The 23135-nt window shown below is 41.6% G+C and overlaps 1 protein-coding gene across 1 annotated transcript in view; it reads right to left on the bottom strand.

Moving 5' to 3' along the window:
• The window catches only part of slco3a1a (solute carrier organic anion transporter family member 3A1a), a 34815-nt gene extending 11918 nt beyond the window's left edge, over window positions 1-22897 (bottom strand). Inside the window, exons 1-3 of the mRNA XM_046393969.1 lie at window positions 22545-22897; window positions 22214-22398; window positions 16101-16557 (exon numbers count right to left, since the gene is read on the bottom strand). Of these exons, the coding sequence (XP_046249925.1) occupies window positions 16101-16557; window positions 22214-22372 (616 nt within the window). The 5' untranslated portion in view covers window positions 22373-22398; window positions 22545-22897. The remainder of the gene's footprint in view (window positions 1-16100; window positions 16558-22213; window positions 22399-22544) is intronic.
• Between the last annotated feature and the right edge of the window lie 238 nt (window positions 22898-23135).

Here is a 23135-nt window from a genome sequence, read left to right as displayed (position 1 = left end):
CAGCTCTGGAGCCCGCACATGATTTTATGTCAGAAGGTCAGCTGACAGAGTCTTGAGACAGGAAAACTGCATAAAACAGACACAAGATTTCAAGGCTACAGAGAATATAAAGTTTAAAGGCTGTACAGTTTAATGAGCTTTCAGGCATAAGACCTCTTCCTCCCCTGCAGTGCATCAGTTCTTAACATCCTCTGTGTAGAGGTGGGGAGGCATTTTTTTTTACAATTGAACAGACTCTGGAGAAGAATGCCGGAGATGTCAAACTGAGCACAGGCCACTGACGTGTTGCTCACACTGAAACTTACACAACACATTCAGACCAGGCTGCTGCACTTACACACCACACCTAACTACACCTTCCTGGAAACACTTCCTCTACTCTCATCAACTGCACAAAAACAGCATGCAGACATTCTCAGGTCTGGACTAACATGAATAGGTTAATTATTTGTTATAATTTTAGATTTCTTTGATTCAGCTCCTACTCAAAGGTCCCATCTAACATTAGGTGGGTGAGTTTGGAAAGTTTAGCAATTTGGCAAAAGTTGCTGAAGTTCTGTACTCACCGAGGGCTAACTTCACAAGCCTGAGAGAAAAATGTATGATGGCCAAGCTACAATCTGCAATGTCATTTCCTGCATCAGTTCAGTTCAGTAACAATGTGAAATAAACCATCACTGTTTATCTTCTATGTCCCAAATGTACGACATATGAGAATCCTTTAAATGTCCAGGACGCACAATTTCAACATGCAATCAGAGTGATTGGTGGTTGCCAACCCGTCAATCAGTGTTCTGTTGTTAAGAAAAGGGACACAGTTAAGTTGTATCAACACTGATGTTATATGTAGATGACGCATAAACTGTCCTGTCTTTGAGTAAAAATACTATTAATAATATTTAAATGAATTTAGTACAACTCACCAAAGCTGTAAGAATGAGACTTTGCAAAGTACCTCGTGGGTTTAATTTAACAAGTCACTGCTTACCATATGCTCAACAGGGACTTTTTGAACCAACCTCACAAAACCTCACATCAACATATATTCTTTTCACCGCAATTTAAAACACGCTGCAGGTTTTCACCTGTATTTTAGAAGAAAATTCATCAGGTCTTAATAAGAGGCATGCTACATCTGCTAAAAACACAGACTCCTAAATACTGTTTGCAGCTTTAATGACAGTAATCAATTCATATAAATTCTGTAAAAGTTAATCACAGGAATCAAATATAGTTCTAAAAAAAAAAAAACTTGAAATACCAATAGAGCTAGCTGTTCAGTCTCTGTAAAGTTTTGTTACTTCCCATATATATATATATATGTATATATATATATATATATGTATATATATTGCTGTCTCATCTGATCTCAATCTCAAAGTCATTTGTCTTTAGTCACTCTGAAGAGAACTGACAAAATTCTTATCTTACATTTCCTCTTCTGTCTTTTTTTCACCTGATAATAACACTACTGCAGCTAATCCTGAAGACTCTTCTTGCTCAGTGACTTCCTGACATTTGGTTGACACCTTAGATATTAACCTATAAACAACAACAGAAACATGCTGACAGTAGATGAGCCAACTTAAATTAATAAGTACCCTTCCTGAGTTTAAATACAAAACATTAGTGTGACATGAAATCCAAATGGACGGCACAGTGGTGCAGTGCATGAAGAGGGTTTGAGGTTTCGATTACTGGTCTGGGCCCTTTTGTGTGGAGTTTGCATGTTCTCCCTGTGCCTGCATGGGTTTCCTCCCACAATTCCAAAAACATGCACATTAGGTTAATTGGCTACTCTACTTTGACCCTAGGTGTGAGTGTGTGTGTGTGTGGTTGTCTGTCTTTGTGTGTCAGCCCTGCGATTGACTGGAGACCAGTCCAGGGTGGGATAGGCTCCATCCCCCCTGCGACCCTGACGGATAAGAGGTATAGAAAATGGATGGATGGATGAAATCCAAACGTCAGACATGGTCAGAGTCTGACATTAGTTTATGCAGATATAGTATATAGACAAAAGTATTGGGATGGGTTGTTTTCTCAGGGCTTGGGCTCAGCCCCTTACTTCTAGTGAAAGGAAACCTTAATGTTTCAGCATATCAAGACATTTTGTACAATGCTATGTTTCCAACTTTGTGGCAACAGTTTGGGGAAGGCCCTTTTCTATTCCAGCATGACTGTGCCCCAGTGTACAAAGGATTGGATGAGTTTGGTGTGGAAGAACTTGACTGGCCCAGAACCTTAATCCCATCAAACACCTTTGGATTGAACTGGAATGGAGATTGTGAGCCAGGTCTTTTGGTGCAACATCAGTATTCACTGCATGAATGGACAAAAATTCCGACAGAAACACTGTCTAGAATTCTATGTAAGTCTTTGTCAGTGTAAAGGTCAAGTGTCCCACAACTTTTGTCCACATAGTGTAGCTGTGATGTAAACTCTGCCCCACTCACGCCAGCACAACTGACAACGAACACATAAAAGCCGTGCAAAGGTCGCCTCTAAGGTGAAGTCTGTCCTGGTGAGGTACAGAGGATATTAAAGGCTGTCAGAGCTTCAGTGATCCGTAAGAAAGTACAAACAGCTTCAGATGGCGGCTTTCACCCCCGGAAGTGAAGCCACGGCCCACCTGAGCAGCTTTTGGTATCAACGCCAACATCAGTTCAGCGTTATTCACGTTAAAGGCAAGAGGTCTTCCTGGGTTTTATTCAAAAGAAATCATAAGAACAGATACCTGTTTGCACATTTAATTAGACAAATTAACATAGCTTCTTTGTCCAATGAAAACCATGTATCCCCAAACAGCCCTGTTTTCAGCTTTGCTATTTATTTTTCAGATCCAACAAGTTTTTAAATTTTTTCTTTGATCTACCCTTGTGGTTTATCAGTGAATCAATGGATCATTTTGTCGACATGAAGAAAATTGTGAAAAATGTCTGATTATAAGATCCCACAGCCAAAGGTGATATATTAAAACCTCAAATACCCTAAAGTCCTACTGTAACATAAAGTTTCAAACTTTCTTCTTGGTGAAGCTTGAAACAGAGAACATTTAGCTTTTTTCACTCGTCAAAATGATAAAAACATCTATGAGAACAGAGCCTGGTAATCTCTCTGTTGATTGACTAATTAATGATCAACTTACTGATGCTGCTCTAAATTAATTAGTGAGGGGGGAAAAACCTGAGAAGGCTTGTTGGTCAGCTAACAGTAACCCTGTTAGCTCTGCCCTGACCTAAATAACAAGCCAAAGCTTAAAGTGGGCTTTCAACTCACATTTAAATGCCATTACATCAGGATCGTCCTGCTTTAACGTCCGGTTAGGTCAAATCACATAAACCTTGGAACCGCCTCTCCGCACACGTCCGGCTGCGGACTGATATCAAAACAGCTTCTCCTGGTCTAGTTAACTCCTAACTTGCAGAGGATCAGACAAGTGTTAGAACGATTTCACTGAGGCCATATGGTTGCTATATAAAAAGTGCAGCTTAAGGACAAGTTTAAAACTATTAGGATTTTGACCCTGAGGATGAGCAGTGAGGTTACTGCAGGGCTTTGACTAGCCAGCACGCTGGCTTCTCAGCAGCTCCACCTCCCAACTCCAACACCCTGTCATGTTAAGCTGAGCTCTGGCTCAATGTAAGCCTCGGAGAGGTCATCAAGGCCTGAAATGGGAGGTCAGTGTTGGGCCTTGCTGGAGGCTCCACTGCCTCATATCTGCAGTCTATTTTAACTGACTCCTGATATGAGTCTAGACTGCTGATAACAAGATTATTTTTATGTAGCAATTAGGTGGCTTTCACCGACCCTACTGCACATACAGCTTGTTTAACTACATCATCTTCTGCAGTGGATAACAGTATCTCCACTGTTTCACTTCCTAATGTCAGATGTCCTAGTTATGAGTATAAATATTTTGGGGAAAAATGTCACTTGAAGTCACATTTAAAGCAAAGTCACAGCATAAATACTTAATTTGCTTCTGACATTTTCAGACAGATCAGAATACTGTCCAGCTCAATAAAATCCCTCAAACATTTTTGTATATGCCACTTTTGTGACACGTGATGTGAATCTAATTCTTAGCAATGCATGTCTAGTATAGTTTCTGAACCTTCATGGATATATGATTCAATATTCAATACAATTAGTTAGCGATAGTACATTAAAATGCAAAAGGAAATCTTATATATTAGAGTTGAAATGATTAGTCAATTAATCAGTTAGTTGATAGACAAACTATTTTACAAACTAATTTGATTATCTGTCATTTTTTAAAGCAGAAATGTCAGATATGTTCTGGTTCCAGTTTTACAAATGTGAGGATCTGCTGCTTTCCTCATCAGTATAAATTTAATATCTTTGGGTTTAGACTGTTGGTCAGACTGTAGGTGCTGCACTGTATTTTACCTTAATTTTACATTATTTCATTATGATGTGTGTATTTTTAGAAGTAAATAAATAAATAAGATAAGAGTAAGTGCTGACTGACTGGAGATCTGCTGTGCCCTAAAGATCTCTGTCCTCTTTTATAATTCAGAGTTTGTGACAACCAAGCTGTCACATCCCATGACTCTTCGGGTGACAATCAGAGAAAATTCACTTAAGCAAAACACACTGCAGCGGGTTGAAGAAAAAGAAAAAAAAGAAGAACAAAGTGAGTGAGATACTCAGCAGAGCTGAAACAGTGAAGCCTTGTCATGGAAATAGATGCCTTTTTTTAATCTAAAAAAAAAATCTGTCCCTCTTACATTATATAAGACAGAGTGAAGCCTTCATATTAAACCTTGGGAAAAGAACAAACTCTGTATATGTGCTTGTGTGGATCTCCTGACAGATAAATATTAGCGATGGACACTTCTGAGAAAATGCAAAGTCCACAAATAGATGTGAGGGAAATTAAAAAAAAGCTAAAAGCATTGATTACATTTATCATAAATACTTGTAACTAGATATCAAAGTGGTTCACACAAGTGTGAAGGGTATCCTGCCTCTCCTGTCTGATCCTAAACTCCTTCATCTGTTATACTTCATGAGTATATCATGAGATTTAAGTACTTCTTCTGCAGTACTAGATGTTCTTTTTTTACTGTAACTGTAGCATAAAAATTATCCATAAACATCTACTTGGTTGAATAACTCAAAATGGACATTTTTTTTCAAACTTTTTATCTGGTCTAAACTCAGTTTTGGTTGAAAAATTACCATGAATTTCAAGAGTCAGTATCACTTATCATATTAAAGATCTGGCACACTCGCACAGGTGTAGTCAGTTACTTTTTATTATTCGTTAGACGGTAATCAGCGCTACATGCTGGAAATATGACGTGTTACCAGACGCCATGTACTGATAAGGATGACAAACATGTCATCTGTCTCGACCTACAAGGTGCGACGAAGCTGAGAGGAGAGTCAAGAAGATGTCAAGAACTGTCAATCGAGAACTGTCTGCACACGCCCACACAGTCCTGCGACGAGGCCTAACAGGTGTTTTTCACAGAAGACATGAAATGAGAAGACAGAAATAAGAAAAGATTCCTATTTAGCTGTACCTGTTTCAGGATCCAGGCATTGTGCATACTGGCTCAACGTCAGCACCCACAATGTAAGACCACACAACCATCAGTAATGTTATTAGTTACCCCCGTGCATCTCTAGTGGTGACAAATCAAAACATATGCTGTGAGAAAGGCAAACATCATTCAGATCATTTCATATCGGCACCCGCGAGGTCGTGATAAAACCAGAATTTCACCAAATAGATTGCAAGCTTATTGTAACCGCTGGTTCACAAATAATTCATGTTTGATTAAAATATTTTGTTTGTTTGTCAATGAACATGATTGTAATTAAGAACTTACTGTATGTTTAAGATGACTTGTCTGATTGGAAGTGGAACTAATGTTCTTTGTCGCTGTGGGGGGGTTGGGTCATTATTACCTGTACTAAACTTTGCATGGGGGGGAGACCACAGACCCTATAAGGACAGTCTAGAGGGGCCACTCTCCTTTAAAGCCCATTGTACGGAAAGTTGGCTGCAGTTCACCTAGGGGGCACTCACGAGATATTTACACCTACTTCTAGACCAAAACGGCCAGATTTTATTTTAATCTTTTCAAATATAGTATCGATAACATATCAGAATTGAAAAGAATAAAAATGAATGCTGGTTTGTTTTTCTAACAGTGCAGATGGTTTTGCCTATAAAGAGCTAGCGTTCTGCTAATGTATGCTGATTGGTCGGTTAAAGATTTATGACTAGTAGCGTCACCTTACGGTAGGCTAACTTGAATTATCATTACGTGAACATAATCACAATAATACGGTTTCGGTTTTGTGTATTACAATTCTTATGCATTTTCTTAACGATAGCTACAGCAGACATTAGAAGGGTGGATAAAACAAAAAACAAACTTGAGCTTGAATGATGTGTGAACCAAAATGGTGAATGCCATAAACTGGTGTGTATGCAGCAAATTCTTAAATAATAATACAAAAAGGTATTTCATTGCAAAAAAGCCACAAAATTTTAACCTAATGGAACTGTATCTATTGTCTTGACTGCCAATGCCGAAAACATAAAGAAAATTAGCACAAATTTTGCTTTTACACCATTAAAGTTACATTTTGGGGCTACAGCTCCATAAGCCCCCCATTCTGGACTATCTCGTGAGCGCCCCCTACATAACTGGAAGTGTAGGGAGAGTGGGAGTTCTTCCTACATTAGAGTTTCTTTGGGAGGGACTTTGCTGGTGTTAATGGAAGATGTTCGTATAAGTTACGCTGCTGCTGTACTAGAGAAGATGTGCATTAACAAAGACTCAAAAGGTTGCACTTTTGTTTTCACCTCCCCCCGAGTTCACGCGGCCAGTGAGGTATGCTACTTATTTCCTTGTTTATGTTATGCATGCAACGACTGAATATGCTAATTAGTTAGCTCATTTGCGTGTTAGCAACACGACAGCTTATGTACGTTTAAGTAATTTAATTATTTACAAGTAAGTCTAAGTTTATGTTTCATCTGTGTATTTTATTTATCTAGTTCTCACTGCAGAATGGTATATCGGCATGTGGCAAACTGCATGTCGGTGACCCAAATAAAAGCCCGTTACAAACCAACGCCTTGTGCTCGTGGTTAAACTGGAGGAGAGCTATACTTATTTTCTTTTGTGGTACAGATATATTTTTTGTTGAATGCTGTAACTGCTATATTTTAGTTGTACTCGGTCTTCCTGCAGTCAGGTTCTCCTTCCACTTCATTGGCATTAGACTACTTTAACCCAACATGCTGTTACTTAATCTTTGAGTCCAATTAACCTTGTGTCATCACTCTCCAACTATTCCAGGAAGCAGTAAAAGCCCTCATTAACCTAAATGGCACCAGTATTAGTTAGCTCTAACTGAAATCCATTTGTTTTTGTTTTCTAACAGATCCACACTGCTATTTAATGAAATGCTCTTTCTTGTTGGGAACCAGACACATTATTATAATGATCAGGGTTTATAATAATCACTGTTCCTGTGATTCAACAGTGCCAGGTCTTTTCTGTGCAAGATTTTCAAATATTACAGTAATGCAAGCTTTGACTGCTGTTACAATAATAATGATGATTTCTGTGCCATAAGATTATGTAACCAGACCGGGCATGTTTTCAGACAGGGAACTTATGTGATGCTGGAAGCAAAGAGTACTCCAGACTGCAGGCTCTGTGAACGCCGGGTCAGCAGAGGAGGGAGAGAGAGGGAGACGAAAGGCGGAAAGACGGTCTGTAGGAGTTAATGTAACAGAGCAAAGCCTTGTCCTTCTGCCCTGCCACAGTGATCTGTTTGTAATCCTGTTTCAGATGTTTTCTTGGAGCCAATGTGGAGCTACCCACAGTCTCCATTGTTGGCCAGGTCAGTGGTAGGATGAAGGCATGGAGCAGAAAGGGCACAAGACCAGAGTGTGTATGTCTCTCTGCAGAGAGCCACAGCTGCTCTACTGAAGACGAGAAGCACAGAGAGGTTTGGGATCCTTTGACAGCAGCTGGTAGCAGCTCCTTCAGCAGGTGGCGTGGCCTAATTATCAGGATAGCGATGGCAACAGTCCATTTCCCCCTCTCTCCAAGAACCATGTGAGAAGCAGGCACACAATATATATGGACAAATGAACGACACAGTGTCTACCGCCAATTACGGCTCGAGAAAGAGGAGAGTTGATGGAGAGACAGTATGTCAAGTATCCCAAATCACTAAAATAATCAAATTGATGCAATGAACCATGGTCTAATGTTAAGGATGGGGTTTAGTAGCAATTTATCTCATCTGAATCCATTCAAACCCCTTACTGTATCTACTGTGGTTTATCTTACACTAAAAGACTAGGCCTCAATTTATTTTATCACCTGTTAATTCACTTTGTTAAGGCACAAAAGTTCATTGCTGACTGCTTATGTGATTAGCAACGCAGGGTACAGTGAATTGAAGGCACACCGAATTAACAGCTTTTAGCCTGCTTACTTTTTCACACCTTGTTGAGGGTTATGTAAACTACTGAATTCTTTTCCATAAACTGGGAGATTCTGACTACTGAGACTGACATGACAACCTGATGTTCTCTCGCTGCTAAAAGGCTGTGAAGAGTGGGGCAAATATCAACTTGCAGAGACCAAACTGACATCACACTTTGATTCTGATCTTTTGCCAAGTTATTTATAGAATTATCTGTAAATCTGGGGATGTTGCTGACAAATGAACCAGATCCTGAATAACCAACGAAAGTGCAGTAGATCAGCCTAAACTCTTCGATCATTTGCACAAAAAAAAAAATCCACCTGAGTAACAGTTTTATCTACAACTTGGTTTCTGTATCATTTGTAAATCAAGCTGCATTGTGAAACGCTCAGTTGTTATCGAATGAAGCAGAACATGGTTAGATTGGAGTCTAACCATGTGAAGCCAAGAAGAAATAGTCTCACCTCTGCATACACACTGAGCAAATAAAAGATGACTGAATCAAACAGTTAATTATAATTACTCGCCACCCTATTGATCAGACTCCATTTAATTAGGCACGGTTATCCCTCACTCTCCATCATCAGTGATATGGGGATTAAGTGCTGAACATGCTTCTCAGTAATCCTAGGAGCCCAGAGAGCGACCACTTACACACCACTCAATCAATGAGGCTTGGGAAGGCTTGTGGTAAAGCCACGAGAGCAGCATGAATCTGTATTTCCTGAGTACAATCCTCGTCCAAGGTCAGGACTCGCCATACACGTAACTGCTCATTTTCACGGAAAGAAAGAAAAAACACACAAACACACACATATATATATATATATGTATAAGGAGCAAAGTCCAAAATGAGAACTGACCAGCGTGTGCTGCTTCGTCCAATCTTCAAACCACTCGATGCGGTTTGAAGATTTGGCGAAGCCGAGTGACAGCTGCATCCTCCACAGCAGGAGCAGAGAAAGACCGAACATCTCAATCCAATAGTAAAAAAAGAACGATGTTGCTGTGTGTTTATGATCCGTCTCCTCCCACCTCTTATCTACATGCTCCTCCCCCAATGGATGACCAAAAAAAAAAAAAAAAAAAAAAATCCCCTTTTTAATCAGCAGTGACTGAGGCTGACCCAGATTGCCTGGAGAAGGCTGCATGGTGGCCTGGTGAGGTTCACTAAGGCCACACAGATTCATGATTTAGAAGTAAAAGGAGCCACAAGCATGTTTAGCCACAAGCCACAATGCAGCAGGATGTCACACTGAAAACACCTTTCAGGCTGTTGGTTCTCATATCGACTGTTGCAACACGATCATGGCAATAGCAGGAGGCTTCAACATACGGCTCTGTGGGGTCTGGTGAGGTAGCCTGAGGGTGTCGTATCTTTTATCCAACACTGATCCGCTTCCTACAGAGGTCTGACCTATTTATTGGTTTCAAAACCCACACGTTTTCAGTGCCTTCATGGTTCAGTTGAGGAGTGAATGAATCATTCGCCCAGAAAAGTCCATCAGTGGAACTTTAAAAATGGTCTTTAAAACACTCAGATTCTCCAGGTGTGCATTACTCAGGCAGTTGCACAAAGATATTTTAGACCAGTCTGTGTCAACACTGACGTAAGAACCACATTTCCTAGTCTTACTAGTCGTCATAGCACCATTAAGATGTAAACTCTGTTGAAATATGTTCAACTGCTTCCCTCTATATTATTTGCACACTCTCAAAAACAAAACAAAATGGGGGATTTGGTGAAATCTCGGTGTGTTTACATCTGATCTGACCAGCCAGACTTCCAACAGACAGACTCCGTAGACCGTAGCAAAACATACAGTGGCATAATCACTGCAAGTGTCACTGCAATACTATCCCACAGACGCAGCAGATTGACTGGGGGAGGTGACTCACTTCAGTTGAGCAGCCAAATGACGAGTCCTTATGAGGCTACTACACAGCAGAAATCTGGGAATGTAAAAATCAACCTCACACCAAGGCAACACCCTACTGAGGGTCATTAAACACAATCAGATAGCTTTGCACACCCGCCCCATGTGATTCAAATCACAATCGTGTAAACAAACAATTCTTGTTTGGCTACTGAAAAATCTCAAATTGCTAACTTTGGACAAATTTACTCTTTTATGTTTGGTGAAGCCAAGATGGGCAGGACTGAAAGATGACCGTATTAGATGCGCCAGATTCAAATAAGACAAGTTGCTCTGCTTAAATTCAGTGAGACTTTTACTTGGGGCAGTCACTAATTTATCAGAGTGTTTTTTTAAGTCTCCCTCTCTGCTCAGCGCCATGTTAGCTCAGTTCACTCCTTTACATGATACTCAGAGTGTTTGGGGATAATTACTGATTAGCGTTGAGACGGCAGCAACATGTTGCTGACCAGTTGGACACAAGTTAATCTCATGCTTATTGCCCTCTCGAGGACCAGCCCGAGGCAGCGGGCGGCCGCCATGTCTGACTTGCAACATAACATTCAGCGAACGTCTCTGGGTCATTCAGCTCGTAGTGGCGCAGCAGACTGTTGAGGCTCCTGTCACACATGGTGCACACATTCATTACAGCGATGCAGAGGAGCAGTGGCTGGCTGATGAAACGTTAACCACAATGCTGTTTATCATCTTGAGATAAAACAAACTTGTGTTGCTAGGCAAACTCAGCATGCAGCTTATGGCAGGGATGGAAAAACCCATTTAGAATCTAATCCTTCAAGATGACATTAACATGCGCTGAGTTTAAGTAGCTTATATAAACGCCCTACTGCAGCAACTGTTTGGAGTCAGAGCATTTTAGCAGCAACGTTGACAAGTCTTTCGAGCATCCCTCTGCGACGTTTGTCACTGCGACTGCTGCAATCGTTTTTTTCCTAACAAACCTGAAACTAAATTTATCCCTGCAGAGTTGAACACAGAATGATGAAATATGGGATCTCATCAGATTCTCATCAGAGAATTGCTGGAATATGTAGGTTTGAAATAAATAATAGCAGCTGTGACGGAGCTAAGCTCTGAAAATAAAATAAAAACCAATAGGATAGGATAGGAAGAGAGATTGGAAAGGACATTTTTTCATGTTTTCGTGCAGGTAGAGGGAGTTATAGTAAAAAAAGGTCCCTTGTTTCCCCTCAGTTAGTGTGTCGTTCCTAGTTTAGTAGTTTGGCTGAGAGAGAGAGAGCATATCTGCTGCAGTGACTCTGACAGGCTTGTGTTCACACTGCTGCACACTGTGACTGCTGTCTGTCACTGGAGCATGAAGTTCCAAAGTGAAATTAAATCAACTGAAATCTAATTAGTCATCCCTTTTACTGTCAGTATTCATTCAGTATTTAAATGAAGAAAAAAAAAGTCTTTTAAAGTCTTTTTACATTTACATCTGCGTCAGTTACCAGTGCTACTGAGTAATAACCGCAACATTTAGCATCTAAATGTCCTGATGCCGACATCAGCAGACATGTTTCTGAGCTGCTCAATCAGCCACAGCTACCTATCCTGCTAGCCAGCCAAACTGACATAGTTATACACTTTTTCCCAATGCACTTTTGTTTGGTAGCTCGTCCAGAAATCCAAAGTGCAACATAAGACGTGTCTTTCTTTGTAGAAAAGAAGGAGACATTAGCTTGAAAGCTAAACTGGATTGTTCAAAATCAGTGGTTCTTTCTGTGCTGTGTAAATGTTTAGCAATTCAGTCACACACAGCATTATGCAATTGGTTACTGCCTTAGTTATGTGGCTCTAGGCATGGGACCATTTCGAAATATCTCTGTATTAAATAAACAATCCATTAAGCCTGTTTGGTTTACGGTCTGCTAAGATGGATGGCTAAGATGGTAAACATTACCCGCTAAAAATCACCCTGTTAGCTTTGTCACTGCAAGTATGTTAGCATGCTGACATTGGTATTTAGCTTAAAGCACCACAGGGCCTATAAAGACTCACAGAGCTGCTAGCATGGCTGTAGTCAGCACAGACATATAACTTAGATATCAAACTTATCACAACTTCAGCAGGACTGTATCACTTCCACATAAATTCCACTTAAAGCCTTTTCTCTATCAGCACTTTTGAATCTGATCATACATTTCTTATATTTATTATGAAACAAGAAACCCACATGTTCAAATCTGTGGGCCCTCACATAAAATATATGACACTGATGAATTAATTAATGTCGTGCTTTCACTCTCGACCACATATGTACGGCACCACAAGAGCGACATAGTATACATTATAGTTTAATGAAGAGCTGTTTAAGAGGTTCATAAACCTGGAGAGGCAGCAGTTTGTGCTGTACAACACACGACATCAGCTCTAACGTTCTCTCTGTGTGTCCTGTACAGTGTATTTATGCAGTCAGGGGTCCTGTGGGAAGAGCCAGAATTAGCAGTGGATAGTGAAAGGTCATGAAGCAGTGGGAATTGAGATCCTGTTGACGCAATCTGTCGAATCATATTTATTTTCTTTGGCCAGAGACGAGTGCCTACGTCGAGACTTTGGGAAACAAACCAAAACACAATCTCATAAAATATTTGTGTTTGACAGTGGTGTCGATGACTTCAAACTGGTTTCTCGGGAAACACTGAAGTGCTGCTTGTTGAGGAGCACATTCATCTAGTAGTACAGTCCTAAAAAAAAAAAAAAATCTTAACAAAGATTGTGATCGTATCCGAACCCAGACGGAGACAAAAAGCTCTTTGAAGAGTCACAACCAACTTTGGTTGAGTGTTTTACAGCTGACCAAACAGCAGTAAGCCATGTCTGCTGCAGTATACACAGCAAAAAAGAAGCAGTCAGAGTCTCAGGAGGAGTTGTTTTTCACAGGCCTGTGTGGTATGCATGTGTGTCCCAGCCCACTCAGACCCACCTCATGGCTGGCTGGTTGGCATTCCTGCCTCACTCTGTAATTATGGCTCTTCTCCAGGCCTCTCAGCTCTGATCTCGCTGCACCGCCATACTATTAAACGGGACTTGTCACTCTTGAAAATACATACTTTTCACCTGACCATTTAACTCAGGCTCTAATTTTAACAATAACACATCACCAGGTGAAAAATTCCCACTGACAACAGCGGCCAGCGATAACTAGGGTGAGAAAAATAAAAGAAGTCTCAATTACACTTGGTGTCACGTGTCATAAATCAGGAACACACTGTAAAGCAATGTAAAATGATGTGATACCACGAAAGTGAACTGAAGAATTACAGTCAACAGTGAACCCCGTCTCCCACTGAGGGTGTGACGACAGATCAACACCTACAGCTCTCAGTCTACAAGCCAAACAGCACATAGACACACGCTTGAAAGCACAAGGGGTAGCAGAGGAAGTTTTATTTTGCGTGTTCATACGGCACATCTGCCTGCAGCTGTTGTGAGAGATACGTGTCAAGTTTCTGATCACAGTTTTGAAAGGTGTTTTCCTCCCTTATTTGTCTCTAACGGCTTCTTCAAACCACTAAGTTCCCCCAGTCTGCCATATCTGCCTACAGAGGCGAGATAAAATGAATGAAATAACTGACTGATTGATCCACTTTCATGTTTTGCAAAATCCACAATGAAGCTAAATTGAACTTACTTTAAATTTGATAATGTGGAACTTGACTTAAGTGTGCGTGCAGCGAATTTCAAAAGACCAAGAGCCTACGGAGTTTGTGCAAAATCTACAGTTTGAAAACAAAACTTTTTGTCACTGCTTCAGCAATGCGAACTTGTCGATGTAAACAGAAGAAAAATCCAAATATGTTATCAGAATGTGAAGGGAAATCTCACAGAATTCAACACAATCTCCACCATTCATGCATCTGGGGGGCACATGACATGCCTGCAGCAGAAGGATTAGGACGATCAGCTGAGCCCGACTCAATACCACATTGTTCCTCGCTGCTCACCGCTTGTTTTTCCTCCAACCCTCCTTGCAGCTTATCAGAGGGGGACAGAACTAAATCCCCCCACCGTACACCAGCCAAACTTCAATCAATCACAGTCAACTTTCTACCATAAACTGCTAACAAGCCACGACGGTGGTGTGAAAACGTCAAAGCCTTTTTTTTTGTTTTGCCATTTTTCCTATGCTCTTTATTGTTTCCAACAAAGCTTGCTTTCCGTAAAAACCTGCTCATGGTCAAGACAAATAAACACAACAAATGACAATTAAGAAAATTAGCTTTGGGCTTGAGATAACAGAGCACATTGCTGCCTTTGTGCGTAGGTCACGTCTTTATTTGAGTGACAAAAGGCGGCCACACAGCGTACTGCTGTGTGAACGCATCAGAACAGGGTGAGTGCCAGCCTGAACTCATCCTCCATTCAGGCTGGCATTGTTTCTGCATCACACTGATAACAAACAGCAAACACTGTGCAGACACATCTCATCCACTCCATCAAAGGCTGATGTGGCAGTCTGGACAACAAACAGGCAGGTCCACATCAAAACAATAAGGAGACATGCTCTTAAATGGATTTGTGGCTGTGGTTCTCAAGTAGCTCCTCCGCTCTTGCAACCAACAAAACTGAAGCAAAAAGGTTTGCCATGCAAGAATGCTCTTTGCTGAGAGTTTAACTTTTGAGGAATAGTTTGCGATTTGGGAAAAGGCCTTATTTGCTTTCTTGTATGTCAAATATGGAGCAGGAGTCAGTTAATTACTCAGTTTTTGTACAGCTTAAACCAGTGAGACAAAATGTGTTAGTGAGCTTTAGAGGCGTTGATAAACTGTTTTAGAGCCAGGCTAACTGTTTTCCTTTGTTCCAGTATTTGCGCTAAACTAAGCGAATTGACTGCTTACTCTGGCTACATATCTATCATACAGACATGAGAGGAAACATAAATATTAATTTTCTCATCTAACTCTTGGCAAGAAAGCAAGAATGTGTATACCCCAAAATGTCAAGCTTCCGTTAACATCTGTTTTTCTTCTCTATTCAGACTGTACTGTATGTCATTTAGCTCAGCAAGATCTCTCAATGGGTGGTTCTTCCTGTAAAATATCTGGCATGGGTTCACAGAAGTGAAAATCCCTGCATGGCTTAATGAGCCAAGTAAAGCTACCCTCTGTATACCAAAAGAGCAAAGTATACATATTACAGCAAATACATATCCCCACACAGCCATTGTGTATCCAGAACTTTGCACAGAAAGCACTCTGAATGCACCTTTAAACCCTGAAGATCCACATCAGCAGCACATTGCTTTTAATAGAGGACTGAGCGAAGCAGAGACATTTAACCCGTATGTGGCCTCTGAAACTGCTGCAATGGAGATTAAAAAGCTATAAGATCACCTCACCTGGCACAAAGGGAGAAAGCATGTAGCCGAAGAGCATGCATATAGTTTATACTGTGCTGACTCAAACTACACAAACATCACACCAGAAGGCGATGAACAAGCGGTTCATGACTGACTCCCCGCTGTACCACTTTTAGTTGCCTTGGGAAAGTGTGCTGCAGCCAATAGATTTTTAATTTACTCTGAGATAATCATGTGTTTCCTTAAGCAGTAATTTCATTCAGCCAATTCTCTGACCTTCCCTCAGCAAGCTTTTTATTTGGCAACACCGTGGGCACAATCTGGATTTCTAATATTTTCTTCAAACAGTTTTTTTGGTTATGGCTCACCTATATAGAGTGATGAGTCTTTCTTCTTCACATGATCATCAATATAGGATACCCCCAGGGGTTGCACTGGTGTGGCTCCAATCCCCAGCAGGACCTGGGCTCCGATCAGCAGCAGGTACATCATGTTGGTGTTGGCCTTGTTGGCACATACTGTGTCCTCAGCCAGCTGGGCTTCCCTGCTGCTGGTGTTGGAACAAACATCCCGACCCACGTCAGTTCTCCACATTTTCCCTATCTCATACTGATTAGTCAGAAACTCAGGCAGAGCTGAGAGAAGGGCTCCAAGCGCCATGACAATGCCCCCGCAGCCGATCAAACGGGGTCGATGTGCTTTGGCCCCAAAGTAGCTGACAAACAGGATCAGTGCCAGGTTGCCTATCTCGAAGCTGCTGGCTATCACTCCTACGTCAGCACTTTGCAGGTTGAACCGTCGCTCCAGTGTGGTCAGCACACTCACCTGAAACAAGAGTGGGATGCAAAATGAAACCAGGGTTGTGGAAATGATGCTGAATGAAGCAAAAGATGTTTGTATTTGTGCACATAAATACAAAACCAATGCATGTGGAATCAGATGTCACCAACTGAAAGAGAAAACCCCCCTCATATAATTTAGAAGTGTACAGTATCATAAACATTTTAACTCTGTGACCACATTTACAGCTGGCGTTAATATGCAGTCTGGATCTGTTATCTGTATAATGAAAAAACACATTAATGCAGGTGTAAATACAAGTAGAATGCATTATGCACCATGTTTGCTGCCAGCCCAGCTCACTTTAACTTACATATCAGGATGTGGTCACAATATTGTGTAGTTTGGGGGCCCTCTGTTTGATTCTTTTAGACATACTCTTGTGGAAATTGTGCATGTTTTCACCATCAGTCATGCCATTCCAAACTGTGTCTTTCCATTGAAATTACAAGCTGTTCAGATGTTCCACACTGTGGCTCCTCCCTGGAAACAGGCCTCTGTTTCTGATTAGCTGGGCAAAGCAGCATTTACTTCCATGTCTTCAGTGAGAACGGCTTATCACAAGCTTCTCTCTTTCACCAGCTGTCATCCACACAAGAGCTAGAGCCAAACGGTAACTTCCAGCAGAAAGAAAGCAAGAGCCCAGTCCGGTTTTGTTTTGGTTTTTTTTTTGTTATTTAGACAGTGAGTACATTAACTTTGTCAGAAATGAACTTTGTTGTGGTGAAGTTTACTGTGATATTTCAAAGTAAAGACTTTAACATTGAAATTGTTGAGGAGCAAAGCAAGGACATTTGCTTGTGATACGTGGGAATGGCCTCTCCGTGCCATGTGAACCAGTCTCACATTTAAACAGTTGTCAAATCATTTTCAGATCTATTCCAAACTGTCCTTGAAAGGGCATCATCATTTTCCTTTCCCATCTGGTTCCTTTAAAGAGGTCTGATTGAGCTCTAAAGAAAGGCATCCTGCCAACACAAACATCCCCTTCTAAACACAGTGACTTTATTGGAAGATGAATCAACTTGTGGCTTTACCGTTTGAATTTTTTTCCCTCAGCTGCTCAGTTACTGCAATATAATGTATACAGTGGATCTGGATTGCATGTGAATGTGTTTAAAGGAGGACATGACCTTTGAGACTCCACGAGGCTCAGTGCTTTACAAGGTTCAAGGTCCCTTTATTTTGGATTCTACAACACAGGAAAGCACAGTGAAATGTAGGTTATAGTCCCTTTATGTTATAGACAAAGAAAAGCTATTTTTTTACGGTGGAGTGCAGAGGAAAGAAGCTGCTCCGCAGTCTGGCGGTAAGGCAGGAGATACTCCTGCATCACTTGCCAAGCGGCACCAGACTCGACTGGCTGTGGCTGGGTTGTACGCTGTCCTTTTACCTTCTGGGCTCTGATCAGGCAGCTCACCTCGCCACCATCGCTTATGCTCAGTGGATGGATATCAGTGGAGGATTTATTCACCTCCTTCAGTTCTGGGTCACACATAAACCCTTGGTATCGTTATTGGAACAAAGCTAGTTTTCAGACAGAATGCTTTCTCTTTCTCTTTCTCTTGAATTTTGCTGTCTTAAGTTTCCTGAAGACATACATCCATTTCTTCTATACAACTATATGCAAGAATCAGTAATGGAAAGTGGAAAATGACTTTTTAGGGTATTAAGTTTTTGCTAATTGACTTTATCCTATAATTCTGTCCTGAAGGAGAGAGGAAATCCTGCACCCGTCAACAGTGTGAGGACCCCATTGTTATTAAAATATGATCTCTTTCTAAAACTTCTATTCAAACATTTACCACCTGATCACACACTCAAATTTTCAAGACAAGATTCAAAGCACAACAAGCGAGCAGATGAGGAGATTTCACTGTCAACAACAACAAACACTGTACAGTCTGTTTGCTTTGTCTTTGGAGTTGAAAATACGTTGTCCTCTCTGACTTTTAGGAGGCAGGAGTGACGGCAGGTCGTTCTTGCAGCTGCTTTGAACACAACTGCAGTGACTCCTTCACTACGGATCAAAGCACGGGGAGGATGATTGTTGCGAGCGGTTCATGCCGGAGAGCCTTTGGTGAAGTTGAGTGGACAGAAAACTTCAGAATGAGTCATGACGTCTCTGCCCCTTGGGTGGCTCTTTCTCACAAATGCAAACACACTGGACGGGCTGCATTCACGCCTGGCTGGCTCCGCCTGGCTGGGGTCTGACCGCAATTTTGTCTCATCCACTACTAAGAAACGACGCCAATCCTCAAACAACTTGCTGACACCGTAGCTTTAGCTCCATAGACAGCAACACTGCGACAAAGTACAGCAGAGAAGCCGTCATCCAATCCAATCAGCTCCCATCTCGTTATGGGAGGCCTGAGTGACTGACAGCTTCTGCTCTCAGATCAGCAGTGGAAACACTCTGGATGAGCTAAGCCAGTTTTAACATGCTTCTCTTCTTCCACTCTGACTTAAACAGGCAGCCTTCCTGGCAGATTAAACCCAAAATAAATTATATAGGAAAAACTGAGTGAATACTGGCCAGCAGTCACAGCAGCATTTTTTTTTTTCAAACTGTGGAAATATTTAATCTGTTGCATGGCAACAAAACAAACCGCGTCATGCCCTGCGACATCCCATCACCTAACATAAGGAACAAGTCTTGTCTGAGCACAAGGAATTCGAACTTCAGCACACTTTTTTTTCAGGGTGTACCGACAGGGTCTGCATTAACAGCACGTTACGGTTTAGCACTGACGTCAAAGTGCTGAAATTGTGCTGTTTGTAAATGCAGAGCAGCTGTTAGCAACTGATTTAGAAACATCTCCACAAGGTTTTATGGGGTGCAACCCACTGAAGGTTGAAAAACGGTCTGCTAAAGGCGCTTCAAGCTACAGCTATAGTGTCAGCAGGGTCCATAATATGTACTGTATACTTTAACCTTCTTCAGTACACAAGCAAAGTCTAGACACTCACATTTTTTCAGTTCATTTACGTGTGCTTCACACAGATCAGGACTTTAGTAGACTTTCAATGAGCTCCCTTATTACTGATGGTTAAAATAAAAGATCTGACTGTTTATATTTAAACAGCACTTGTCATTTTAGACTTTTAAACTTTCATCACTTTCTCATGGGCCCAAAATAGTTGAGTGTATAACAGGTTATCTGTGACATCGAGCCCTCATCAGCTTATTTGATCACAGGATTTTTTCATGCAATACACTTGAATTTTACCTTTAATTTTACAGTAAATATTATACTGTGCTACATATTAAATAGTTGGGTGAATCTCAATAAACTACATGTAAAATATGATTTATTAAGCACAATATTCTTCTAATATCTGGACGAGTACATGCGCTTCTAAGATAGCTACTAACATTGATATTTAATTCGGGCTTCGCCCTCCTTCTGACACTCAACTGACTCGGTGGGCAGCAGTTTGACAGGTTTGCTCAGCTGAGACGAGCACAGGTTCAGGTTCAGGTGTGAGCTGCACTTTACAGCTCGCACTCTGAAGTGTCAGAGCTGGTTCTTACCAAACGGGTGATACGATAACCGACAGAGCTTAGACCTTCAGGTTCTGCATTCGCATCAGCCACTAACACCAAATCCAACTGTTTAAGTCAGATATGATTGGTGCAGGGAAGTGGGAGTCGGGCAACGCTGACGACTGAATGAAAATGGTGATTCTCGGGTCACCGAACCTCCAACCGTGACCTAAAGTTCAAGTGTATTTTAGGTTAATTCCTGCTCAAAGAGGGGTCAAACCATCATTAGATGATCATTTTAATCAATCAATCAACCTATTGATTGCAAACAAGAGATTACACTGATCTCTTGGGTTATACTCTCAAACTATGATGAAAAATCAAGGTTATATCATAAAAATAATAACCTGCAAACAGGTTTTATAACTGATTAGTCATTTTAGTTACTCATCGATTAAAAATAGAGAGAAAATGCTACCATTTCTCAGGTTCCAGAGTCTTAAATTGGAGGATATGCTACCTGTCTTTGTGATATATCATAGACCACAAATTTCGACCTTTGATCACACGTAAAATATACCTGAAGAAGCCACTTCAGGCTCTGGAAAACGGCCACTGCCATTTTTTTCAGTATTTCTATGACAATTATATACAAAACGATTAATCAAAGTAATCATCGTTTTAATCGATCTTAAAAAATATTGTAATACATGTAAATACAAAAGTGAAGTGAAATTCAGCTAAGAAGAACCTTTCAACTAAGAAAAACCTTAAGTCCATGTACTGTAACTGCTCCTCTGTGATACCTGCAGGCTGACTGTCGGTTCGCTTGCAGTCAGGCTGCTAAATCAGGACACCCAGCACCCAGCTAAGTGTCTTGTACAGTAAGCAGCTCACAGAAAGCAAGGAGACCCTGACAGTTGAGTTTTGTCACTTCACTGCCAGCAAACACTCTTAAGTCCCATCATCCAATCAGAGGTAGAGCGGCTCATGTAGGGCAACACCAGTCAACCTGGCACCTAATGACCTGCCCATGTAAATTAAGCTCCATGTAAATTAGCTCTGTTGTGCTGGCAAACAGAAAGTCTCATGCGGTTGTGTGCGAAAATGATCCCAAACCTCACCTGAAACCAGCTTCATTGTTTAAACTGTTTGAACAGGTGTTCAAAACTAACACTCCATATAAAGCAGAACAACTGTACTACCTGTTTTACTACAGACAGACAATAAAGAGGAAGAACATCCTCCATAACCGACTCTGACTTTCACAGCCGTGATCTGTCGCTGCGGGATGCTTGACGCACGGCAGGTCCACTAACAGAGAAGATAAGATGTTCCACTCCAAATATGGCCAAGGCATTCGGGGGGTTTAGTCTATTAATTGCGAGTGATTCTTGGAGAATAAACATTGCTCATGTCAAAGCTAAATGTTCACAGTGGTTGCCTGAGGCCGTGGAGCTCCTCTGGGACGCTTTGAGGAATATTTTGGAGCGTTTCTGGGAGCTTTGTCCCACAGAATCTATATTAGACTCTCTGCATGTGTTCTGATTTGTCTGCGTTTTGATGTTTAAACAAAAGAGGAGAGATATACAAAACCTTATATGGATATACTGAGTTGATATGTTATCAGTTTGACAAATAGTAAAAGTGAAACGATGACTAAAACTAAAAGAAACAGGAAAAGGAAAGATTAGGAGATTAGAGGGGGGGCCTTGACCTTGAATGACATTTTAGTTAAAATCAGCCATTCTTCAACACAATAAGGCTGTTGTTAATACTAACGAAAGCTTTAAGGTCACTTTTTGGTTGGTTCGACATGGATAATTAAAAACTTGCTCAGACTGATTTGTGATACATCAGAAATAAATGAAGACACGACAGCACACCAAAGCAGCTGGACATGGTCTCACCACTGTCACAGACAAGGGGGACATGTGTCCGACAGGCTGCACTTAAACTTACTGTGCAGGACAGAGGTTTCTACGTGCTGTCATTGCTTTTGCTGCATGTCATTCAGCTCTGAGCGTGCAGAGCAGCAGGAATCCCACATGCAAAGCCCAGACAGGGATAATACAAGTCTCTCTATGACCTACAGTAACTGGGTCTCAGCTCACGATAACAGTGCAGCGTGAGCTCGGGCTGCGTTGCACTCACCAAGTATGCTCCGACGGTGCCCTGTGCCAACATGAGGGCGCATTCCGATATCAAGAATATCTTGATATTTGAGAAGCATGAGGAGTTTTTACGGGGGCCGTCTCCTTCCAGCATGTCCCCGCTGCTTCGGTCCGAGCCCCGGTGCTTCTTCACCTGCATCCTCCCTTACTTTTGCCCACACAGCACTGCGAGAAACCGAAACACACAGCAGGATGACCGCATGAAGACACTGGCTGGTACGGTGTGTCGTCCCCTCCTCCCCTGAAGGCTACATTCGCGGTGCTACTTCTCGCTGTTTTCCCTGATTCTAAAATCCGTGGGCTATTCTTACATTTGACAAGCTACGAAACACACATCCAAACTCAGCGGTCGTCTGCGCCTAAACATCGCGTCCCAGTCGACGCGCAGGAACATGTGAACTCCCTGAAGGTGTTTGAAAAGGCGCAAGTGAACCACGGGCGCGCGAATCTCTGTCACATCGCATGATTTCCTCGCGGGGTATCGTGGGATTCATCTGCAGGTGAAGGGTCTGGTTACAGCCTTCTTCTTCTTCTTCTTCTTCTTCTCTGCTAACTCCTACCGTTCCGGACTGTCATGGTCCTTCACGCACAATGACTGCTCTGTCATTGCGCTCCCACCACTCCTCCCCACTAGACTCTCCTCCTGTGTAAAGACACGGGCGGCCCTAGAGGCGCTGTGTCGCAGCTTCACAAGTCTGCTCAACTTGCTTCTAACTTGAAGTCACTACAGCAGTCCTGTGGGACCGTCGTGTGCGTGTGTGTACTGCTTCAAAACGTGCTTAAAGTGATTTACTGCTATTTTTTTGTATCACAGGCCCACAGTAAATCTGCAGGGATTACAGTCTGTGGAGTCTCAGAGCTGCACGGCTTCATTCAGAGCTGGAGCCAGCTGAGGCTAGTTC

Source organism: Scatophagus argus, chromosome 7 (assembly GCF_020382885.2).
Source record: "Scatophagus argus isolate fScaArg1 chromosome 7, fScaArg1.pri, whole genome shotgun sequence".
NCBI classification, from domain to species: domain Eukaryota; kingdom Metazoa; phylum Chordata; class Actinopteri; family Scatophagidae; genus Scatophagus; species Scatophagus argus.
Note: the sequence above shows the minus strand (reverse complement) of the source record. Positions and strands in the feature narration are given on the sequence as shown.